The sequence below is a fragment of the Hipposideros armiger genome, unplaced genomic scaffold (genome assembly GCF_001890085.2).
Source record: "Hipposideros armiger isolate ML-2016 unplaced genomic scaffold, ASM189008v1 scaffold_142, whole genome shotgun sequence".
In the NCBI taxonomy this organism is placed as follows: Eukaryota; Metazoa; Chordata; class Mammalia; order Chiroptera; family Hipposideridae; genus Hipposideros; species Hipposideros armiger.
In genome coordinates, this window is record NW_017731492.1 from 2,176,820 (window position 1) to 2,186,631 (window position 9,812).

At 42.1% G+C, this 9,812-nt stretch overlaps 1 protein-coding gene across 4 annotated transcripts; it reads right to left on the reverse strand.

The window, feature by feature from the left end:
- Positions 1 to 9: 9 nt before the first annotated feature.
- On the reverse strand, positions 10 to 8,075 carry LOC109386963 (putative tripartite motif-containing protein 75). Of its 4 annotated transcripts, XM_019650602.1 has the most exons (3): positions 7,356 to 8,075; positions 3,895 to 3,956; positions 10 to 3,248 (listed from the first exon to the last, which is right to left on the reverse strand). In XM_019650602.1, the coding sequence occupies exon 3, from the start codon at positions 2,928 to 2,930 to the stop codon at positions 1,524 to 1,526; it is 1,407 nt and encodes a 468-aa protein (XP_019506147.1). In that variant the 5' UTR covers positions 2,931 to 3,248; positions 3,895 to 3,956; positions 7,356 to 8,075; the 3' UTR covers positions 10 to 1,523. The 4 variants fall into 4 exon arrangements, with proteins under 4 accessions (XP_019506147.1, XP_019506148.1, XP_019506146.1 ...); XM_019650603.1 differs by lacking the exon at positions 3,895 to 3,956; XM_019650601.1 differs by lacking the exon at positions 7,356 to 8,075 and adding an exon at positions 6,288 to 6,311 and having other exon boundaries at positions 10 to 3,956.
- Between the last annotated feature and the right edge of the window lie 1,737 nt (positions 8,076 to 9,812).

Here is a 9,812-nt window from a genome sequence, read left to right on the forward strand (position 1 = left end):
GAGCTGCCAACAGGTGGCAGGATGGCTCAGCTATAAAAAAAAAAAATTTTCTTTGTCTAAAAAGGACACCTTTTTTTTTTTAAGTCTTGGATTCTACTGAAAAATGATGGGAATAAAATGTCATATCAACTTCTATACAGATATTAAAGCATATCTAGTTCTCCAGATAAAAAAAAACATTTTTATGAGTAAATGGCTTTACTTCTCCAGATTTCTAGTGTGCCCCTTTAATTTATCAATTTGCTATCAGCACCTTTATATGCTGCCTTGGACCTGTTTGAGAGTTTAACATGAGGGGAGGGGATATTTGTGATAATGTATGCTGCTAATTATTATTATTTTTTTTTTATTTAGCTGAATAATCGGTATTTGGCTTGAAACCCCATAAGTTATACACAACTATTTGGCAACAGATGTAGTTCATTTGATGACACCCACTGTTACTTATGGAGGGCAAACCCATTTCTTTTAGACACAGCCTGGATGGGGTATCGAAGAGTTTTCTAAGAGAAAGGGGATGGTGTTTCATCTGCAGACAACACCACTGAATCCCCAAGATGACCAGATTCATAAACTAAAGCCAAAATTGTATTTTTAAAATTCAGACTGTATCCAATTTTCCTGACTCCCCCCCAACCCCAATCCCTTCTTTTCTTTTTTTCTTCCTTTTTAGTAAGTCTCCAAACCACTTCCTTCTCTGCAAACCTGTCTCTATGCTCTGCAGCAGTCTATAAACGTTGCCATCAGCTATTTTCTTTTTCAAAAGGAAAACACTGATGACAGATGATTAATTCGTATTTATTTTTAAATTCAATTAGGACCTATAATCAGGAAGGTTTATGGGATAAACTTTGGTTTACAGAGAAAGGCAGAAGTTAAAGTTAGGATACTCAGGTTCTAATATGATGTCTGTATAACCACCCACACTCTTTTTTTAAACTCAACAAGGAACATTTCAAACAATAAAAGAAAATGAAACTAAGTATCAGAACCAGCAAAACCGAAGAATGACCCAAGCAATTTAAAGGTTAAGCATTCTATTCCTCAGGCCAATACTATGCGAGCAGCAGGGATACAAATATTAATAAGACAGACCTTGGTTTATAGCTTCCGTTCTAAGAGAGAGGACAAGGATTTCTAGGCTCTGAGCTAAGTGAAATGATGGCATTACATCCAAGGTACTATGGGAGCTCCAGGTCAGAGTACCCTAGAGAGGAAAGAAGCTGTAAGGTTTTCAGAATTCATGGGTAAGGCAGACAGCTACAGAAGGCCACAAGCACCGTGTATAGCATGAACCAAAGTGTAACAGTAGGACGAGAGGAGGGTGGACTGTCAGATAGATCTTGGAGGGCCTTGATGCTACCTGTACTATGTTGTCAAAACAAAATGAAACTTTCTTCTCGAGGGGTGAAACTGTGAAGAGGGGATTCAAGTTACTGTCATATTCACCCAATAGCCTACCCACCTTCCATTTAAAAAACAAACCAACAGCTATTAAACTGGTACAACCTGTCAGGGAGTTTTCATTCATCATCTGTTCCTGTACAGATTCTGAGAGGTTTTGAATCAGGCCCTATGTGGAAATAAGGCCTAAGAGGTCTATTAAAAGTGTCAGTGAAAGTATAGATATGAGATTTGTCAGTCATGTTATAAAATGAGATCTCACCCATCTCATAGTCCAGGAAAACGCCAATGCTTCTGGGTTTCACTTGTGACAGCAGATTGGCTGTACAAGCTCCCGGGACATCATAGCTATCGTCCTGCCGCCGTATCCTCCAGCATCCCTGCCAGGGCGATGGGCTTCTCCTCGCCCTCGTGGAAAGAGAGTCTTTGCAAACCCCGACAGCCCATTTGGATTTGTCTCCCACGTCTACCTCCCAGAAATGCCTGCCGGAATGAAAAGACGGAAAACCCAGGACAACTGTGTTGACTATAAATCTTTTCGGACATTCAGGAACGTTTTGTTTTCTCTTGGTAAATCTCACACATTTCTTATCCTCAGAGACAATCAAGTTAGGGTGTGCTGTTTCAGGGTCGAGAATTACATCTATTCTAAATTTCTTTATAATTTTCTGCAAAGCAGAATACTGGAAAGGAAAACTGCAGCCCTCTCTCCTTAACTGAACTGAAAAGATGGATGGGCTAAACTCCTCACAGTTCTTGTAGAAATTTTTCATTTGTGATAGCAATTCCACTTCGGGCAGCACACTGCTCTCGACTACCTTACTCAGTAGACCTTTGAGTGTGGAACTGTAGTCTGAAAATGCGGTTATGTTGGCGCTGAGTTTCCTGTGAATAGACTTTTCCTCATCAGCTAGCCTTGAAAGAACTGCTTCTTGATCACGTTCTAAAAACTGCTTCAGGCACTCAAATTCAGAGAATAATTCCTGCTTTTGGCTTTCTACCTTCTCTTTCAGTTCTAAGGGTTTTTTGCTTTGAATGCTTATTAATTTCTGAACATCTGCCACCTGCTTCTTCAGGGGCTCGACGTAACTGCTGAGCCTTTGCCTGTGGTGATAGGCGGCCTCCTCCATGGGCCTCACCTGGTGGCCCTGGTGGTCAGGGGGCTGAGAGCACAGGGGACACAGCACCTCTAGGTCCTCCTCACAGAAGAGGGTCAGCACCTGGTTGTGCTTCTCGCACAAGCGCCTCTCTTCCTGCCTCTTCTTCTTGCTCCTGGTGATCTGCAGGAGCTTGGCGATGTCAATCATCCTTCCCAGCTGGCTGTTATTCCTCAAGTGCCTCTCTTGGCACGAGTGACGGCACACAGGGCAAGGGAACCTGTCCTGTACATCAGCCCAGGACTGCTGGATGCAGGAACGACAGAAGTTGTGCCCACATTCGATGGTGACAGGGTCTCTCAGATAATCCAGACAGATGGGACAGTTGACTTCTGCCTGGAGTACTGCCAGGGCTGCCTCGACCTCCATTGGGCCCTGAATGAAAGACTGGACTGAGGTAGGTTTCTTCGGGAAGTTGGGTTCTGCCGTGAAAAGTGGATACACCCTAAAATCTCAATCCTCACTTTGCCGGTAGCCTACAAAGTCCTGAATCTTCAGACCTTTTAATTCCAGCTGCCAAGACAAGCGCTTCCCACAAACTGCAGCCAGTCACAGCTTAGCTGGACAACTACTCCTCCAGCTTTTGGAAGCTTGGAGAAAATGAAGCCAAGCTACGCTGCTTTCTTGGTCAGGAGAACCGTGTTTACCTCAAATCATGAGTCGCTTTGGTTGAAAAGGTATTTCTTCCTTAAAAAACAAATAAAAGAAAAACAAAACATGGGTTTACTTCAAGTGGTCCTACCCACTACCACATTCTAGTCCAACACCGATTAGCCTCTCGTAACCCGTCTTTCACTCCTGTGCCCTATATATTCCTGTCGACTTGGTACCACCACCCCGACATCCCATCTACTTCCCATTCACCTCACCTGGGGCTATGGAAAGGACATAGGCTCTGGGACAGGTAGACGTACCACCCCCAAATTAGAACACAGCCTTAGTCACCTATCCCTATAACTTGGGAGAGTTGATTTTACATCCTGAAGGGATTCAGACCATGCTGCCGCAAAATATGCCATTTTAGATGTAGATTATTTTGAACTTAAGACAATCAAGACCAAGCAGACCCAGGAAAAGTCCTTTAGCTCCCCCTTAACTGCCCCCCCCCCCAAAAAAAGTATAAATTTCCCCATTTGGGGCAGAAAATCAGCAATTATAAAGGAAATTTACATTAGAAAGAAGGCCTGTAGCAGAAGAGAGCTATTACCAAAGATGACTTTTTCACTTAGGAGACTTACCTGCTTAACAGGACAACCTTTGTTTCCTCCTCTCACCTACCCATGAATTGCTTCCCCCAACCTAAGAAGCCCCAGACCCCTACCCCTTTCCTTACCTCAGAATAGTGTAAAAGTCTCAATTGTCTGGCACATTTTGATTCTCAAATCTGTGAAATTCCTGCATGTAAAAAATGGAATTAAGGTGGTTTCTTTCTCTTGTCCATTTTATGTCCATTTAATTCTTAAACTAGACACAGAATGTAGAAAGGTAGAAGGGTAGTTTTCCTCCCCTACAATCCCAAACTCTTACAATCAGGCATATATGAATAATAATATCACTATAAATTTTTGTCTTATAAGATGCAAGTTAAGGAAGCCCCCATCAGTGTTGAGGCTTGAAACATATATGGTATTTATGATGGCTCAGAATTCACATGTACCAAATATAGTTTGCTTTTTTCATTCTTGCTCCTCTGTAAGAGAAAAACTATAATTTTTCCCTCTACCTTCCTAGGTTCTTGGCTGAGACATCCCTATAATAAAAAGACAGACTAATGAGAAAACTAAGTTTAATAACACATACTTCCCCTATACTTGGGAGAGACCCAGGAGAACCGAGTAACTCAACAAAATGGCCTAAGCCACCCCCTTAAATATCATCTTCAGCTAACGACAAAAGAAAGACATTGAAGCAGGGAGAGGCAGTTATGGGAGGTTATCAGGCAAAGCAGAGGAAGCAAGGGAAAGGTTGTGAGGCAGATTTAAGTTGTGCATTCTCCATTAAGAAAGAGTTTCTAGAACTTTAGAGAAACTCCTTTCAAATGGAGAGTTCCTTTCTAAGTGTAAATTTCCCTCACAAAAGGGCAACTTCTACACTGTTTTCAGCGATTCTCCAGCAACAGCAGTCTTTCAGAAACAATCTGCCCCAAATAATCCTTGTTCCAAAGAGGCATCTTGTAGAGGGGCGTTGTCTGCTCCCCTTGCCACAAAAGCCTATTTGTGAAAGAGATCCAGAAAATAAGTGACTTTTAAAACATACAAACTGAATATAAACAAAACCTGGAAGAATATTTCCAGTATTTACTAGTCAAACATCATTATCTCTAAACAAATATCTACAAGATAAGAAAGTGAAACAGAAAACTGAAGTCCCAGAGAAGCAACGGTGGTGGGAAAGTACAGAAACTTATTAACAATCTAAGAATTACAAACCTGCCCCTTTTATTTAGTATGCTTACTGTACTAGTAAGATTGAAAAAAACTAGTAATCCCCTGGTTTTGGCTTTGGCAGGTAGATATTGCAGCACTGTAGATGTGAAGTAGAAACCTTTTAAAAGCAATGCAGTGCTGAACTATATCAAAAATTGAAAAACCTTTGCTTTGCCCTTGTAATTCTAATACTAAGTTTAAAAACTTCTCGATAAAAACAACAAAACAGGACCAAAAAGAAGTTACTTATGCTAAACCCCATGTCATCAAACCAAGACAAATACAGTTTCATCTTTCTCAGAAATGGCATCTTAAACCAGTCAGTCAATCAGGAATCACCTGACCAGCAAGAGTGAGGTCATCTGCCTGGATAGACCAGGCCATCCCCTAAAGGAAAGCAACCTTGCAATAACCTTGCAATATAGGCAAAATAACTTTTGCCTATAACAACTTCCTTGTTCCCATTTGCCTTCTGCATAAAAACCTTTCATTTGTACAGCTCCTCAGAGCTCCTTTCTTTCTGCTTGATTGAATGCTGCCTGTTGAATTATTCAATAAAGCCAATAAGATCTTTAAAATTGATTCAGTTGAATTTTGTTTTTTAACACGCACATAACTTGAACGAATAGTCAAAGATACACATATATACAAAAACAAAAAGGAAAAAACAAGGTATGTTCAAAGATGTTCTCTTCAAGCACTGGCTTAAACTTCAGAAAAACGGAAACATTAGAAATATCAGTTGTCAGTACTGGCTGAATAAACTACATACGTGTTAAACACGTTCTAGTCAAGAGACTATCGAGCAGATTTTAAAGAAAAATGTATTGAATACACAAAGAGGCAATACATTGTCGATGGAAAATAGGCAAGTAACGTCTCACTCCAGTCCCAGCTATTTTGTATTTTAGTAAATGAATATGCTGCATAGATCATGTATTATGTAAACATCCACAGAATGATCTGGAGAAACACTTCCTAATTAAACAGTAATAATTATGGAGCAGAATGCACGTGTATTCAAACCAAATGGGACAATTAAAAGACTTTAAAAAGCTCTTCTTCATGTCAGGTGATGTTTTGCCAAATAGTTTTGCATTAAATTTTTCAAAATCTTGTTTTTACAGCTGTTTGCGGGTTTCAGACCTGTGGGCTCGGTAGGATGACCCCGTGACCTAGGACTCACACCGACCAGGCCTCAGCCATGCCTGCATCTGCTAACACAGTGCAGGATTTAGAATGTGCCCAGGTTTCCCAGATCTTTCAGAGCCCCCAAGACTCCTCATGGTCTGTCTCTTACCTAACACCAAGCCCACTCTAGGCTGCCTTCAGCCCGTTCTTCCTTCACTGTTTCCAGGTTGACATGCCTCTGGCCCCAGAGCTTTTTTTTTTTTTTTTTTTTTCCTTGGGGGTGGGAGGAGCCATGTTAGAAACATCTTTATTTCAATTGTTCTTAAACACTTCTCTACACTCATTACAAAACAGGTATAAGTCCCATTCACTAATATAACCCTGTTCTCTCAGGGCAGCATGCAAGTACCTTTTTTTTTTTTTTGAGATATAATTGACACGAGGGCATTTGAATACTGCTGAACTGGAATCCAGCAAAGCTCTGGCCAGTCCTTACCTCCTCTCCTCTTCCTCCCCTGGCCTCATAATTCCCTTTCAAAGCTCAGTATCTCACCCGTCCCCCTCTATATCTATAAAAATTGATCGCTGTAGTGATTTTCTTTGAGATCAAGATCTGTCTTCAACACTAACCAAAACAATGAGACCGTATCCTTTCTTATAATTGATCCTTAAACATCCAGCTCAGGGCTGACACCTAATAGGAACTGATTAAATATTTGCTGAATTAGATTCCTGGTGCCCCCTTACAAGCTCTGTGGCTTTGAGTAAACTACTTAACCTCTCTGAGCCTTAGTCCGCCCTCTGTTGGATTAAGGAAGATCAAGGTCATACAGGAGCAGACAATCAAGGATACCGGACCCCACAGCTCGCATGCCTCCCCTCCCCCAGCCTACACAAACCTCCCCTCACTTAGGCATCCGGGAAGGGGATTCCACGCTTGACCTCGGACCTGCACCGCTGGGGGTTTTGTCACACACACATATTAATTAGTTCCCCTTTAGGACGGAGTGGGATCTGAGTCTGTATTTTTAGCAAACATTTCAGGCGCTTCTGGACAAGGCTCTTTGAAGGACCAGGAACCATAAGACACGGAATGTGTTTTGAAATAAGCCACACCCAAGTTTGGATTTCCTGGCGAGGCGCGATGTCTCCCAGGCACCAAGTCCACCCTCAGGAGGCCAAGCCTCTTACCAAGCTACAGCCTCCTGAACCCGCATCTTCCCACCTCCCTGCTTACCTGGAGCAGAGGGTCTCTGCAACAGATCCTTGATTGGCGCAAAGGAGCCACGCACTGGATCTAAACGCGCGTACAGGTGCGAGTGCGGCTGAGAGGACTCCACCCAGCAAAGACCCGGCTCCTCCTGGAAGTGGGAGGGGCGGGACAGAACGAAGGATGGGGGTTTCTTCTGTAATTGTAATAAGCACTTAAGTGTCCTTGGCCTTGATCTAAGAATTCTTCCTCGTAATAACCCTGTAGGACAGTTTCCGTTATTGTTTGCATTTTTTAGGTGAGCAAACTAAAGTATAGAGAGGTCGAGAAAGACAAAAAGACATTTCAACCCGGAGCCTGGCCAGCTGGGTTACCTGTTGAGAGAGATTTCTTTACAGGTTAACACTGCGGGTGCCCATATGAAGCAAGCAGTTGCTCAAGATACCAGCTGATTTTATAAGGAAATTCTTGAGAGATAAACTTTTTATCTGATACATATAGAACAGAATTCTAAAGTGATTAAAGTTGTTATATTGATAATGACTGTGGGAGGTTCATTATCCTATTATCTCTACTTGGTATAAACTAAATTTTTCATAACAAGATTTTTAAAAAGGAGATCTGTGGAGGGGCAAGATTTTGTAACTGAAAACATTTTTGTGTTCATGTGAACCCAGTATTATGTATAATGGAATCCTGTAGGAAATAATACTGTAGATATGTGGTGTTCTTCAGCTAACTTGTTAAAAGATAAATCACTAAAATGAAATATATTTGGTGAATCCTGGTAAAGTGCAAGCAAAAAACAAAGTTATTAAAAAATAAAGTATTAACACCATTCACTGTAAAAGCAAGTACCAATACTGTTTTTAATACCAATAACTACAAGGCAAAACCAAACATACAATAAGTTCAGTAAATTCATAAACAGAGAAAATGAATAAAATGAACTTAACCATAAATTAAGCAGATTTCCACACACAAAGCAATATTTCCTATTTTACAAGATTACACCCATTCTTAAAGACAAATGAAATGCATTCAAGTAGGTGCTCAGTGGAGGAAAAGAAGGGGAAGTGGAGATGTGGTCTTGAGTGGAATAATAATAATGTGGTCTGACGGAGAAGTAAAATTAAATCAAGTCTCTCAAGGAGAGAGAATTCCCTCTGGCAACACTACATACACACTAATTGATATACTACAACATCTTTTATGTAATATCAAAACATGCTCTTTAGAAAAAAAAATCCAGTTCATTTTGTCCCACTATGCCTCCATTTTTTTAAGTGTAAAAAGGAAGTCTGTATCAACATTTCCACTGACAGTATATGATTTCCCTCACAATCCTTGCCAACTGGTTATTATCTTAATTTTTGTTAACCTGACGGAGAAAATGTATCTTGATTTAACTTTCTTTTCTCTGGTTACTAGTGAGTTTAAGAATTCTTGAATTCGTTCATTGGTTAATTTGTATTTCTCTTAGGAGTTTTCTGGATAGCCCTCTTTTTTCTCTTTAACTTTTCACCCTAGGAGCTATCATTCCTTCTTGGCACTAGTTAATTAGGACACCTCTGTGCAGAGGACTCGGCAGTTTTCTCCTGACTGGCCTGTTTGCAGAGCACCAGTCTTCTGTATGCAGCTGTTTCATGGAGGCATACACTTGGATTTCTAACTGGCGTCTCCAGAGTCATGGGTCCAAAACAGAAACCTTGATTTCTACGCAACCCGCACTGCTGGGAAACTGCTCCTCCCCTAGCGCTCTCTATCTCAATCCAGGGAAGCTCCATTATCCTTATAGCTAAGGCAAAAATTTAGGAGGCACTTCCAATTTCTCTAATTTCTTTACTCCCGACATAACCCATCGGGCAGCCCTGTCCTTCTCCCCTAGCACTAGTCCCTGGATTCCAGTACACCCTCCTGGGGGACACCTGGGAACACCTGGCCTGGGTTACCTGACTCTGGACCTCCAGCATCCCCCTACCCACTTCAGAACCACACCTCATATGGGATGTGACTTTGGGACCATGTTTGGGTTCCTGTGGGACCCATGGAGACCACTGGCCTGGGGCAGCTCCTTAGAAATCGCTGAGTCCTAAGAGGCAGGCAGTAGAATTGCTGTTTGCTAAAGAGGCTAAGAAAAGCAGTCTGAGGGCCGGCCGAGTGGTGCGTTGGTTAGGAGTTGGCTTGGGATGCCCGCTCTGAGCAGCAGGGCCTCAGTTTGGATCCCACATGAGAGCCAGTGATGCTGCTCCCTGTACAGCTAAGACGGTGAACAGCTCGACCTGGAGCTGGGCTGCCATGAGTGGCCGGCTACATCCTAGGCTGTAGTGGGGCTGGCCAGCAGCTGGCGTGCACTTTTGTGAGCTGCCATCCAGTGGCCGGCGGATGACTGCCTCACCTGGCAAGTGTACAATGATAACACCAGCATTGGCCAGTGAAGCGACGTCCTCCACAACTAGACTGAAGAACAAAAGGCCAGCAACT

Coding starts and splice junctions, on each gene's coding strand:
- LOC109386963 (XM_019650603.1), bottom strand. CDS start 2,930: ATGGAGGTCGAGGCAGCCCTGGCAGTACTCCAGGCAGAAGTCAACTGT.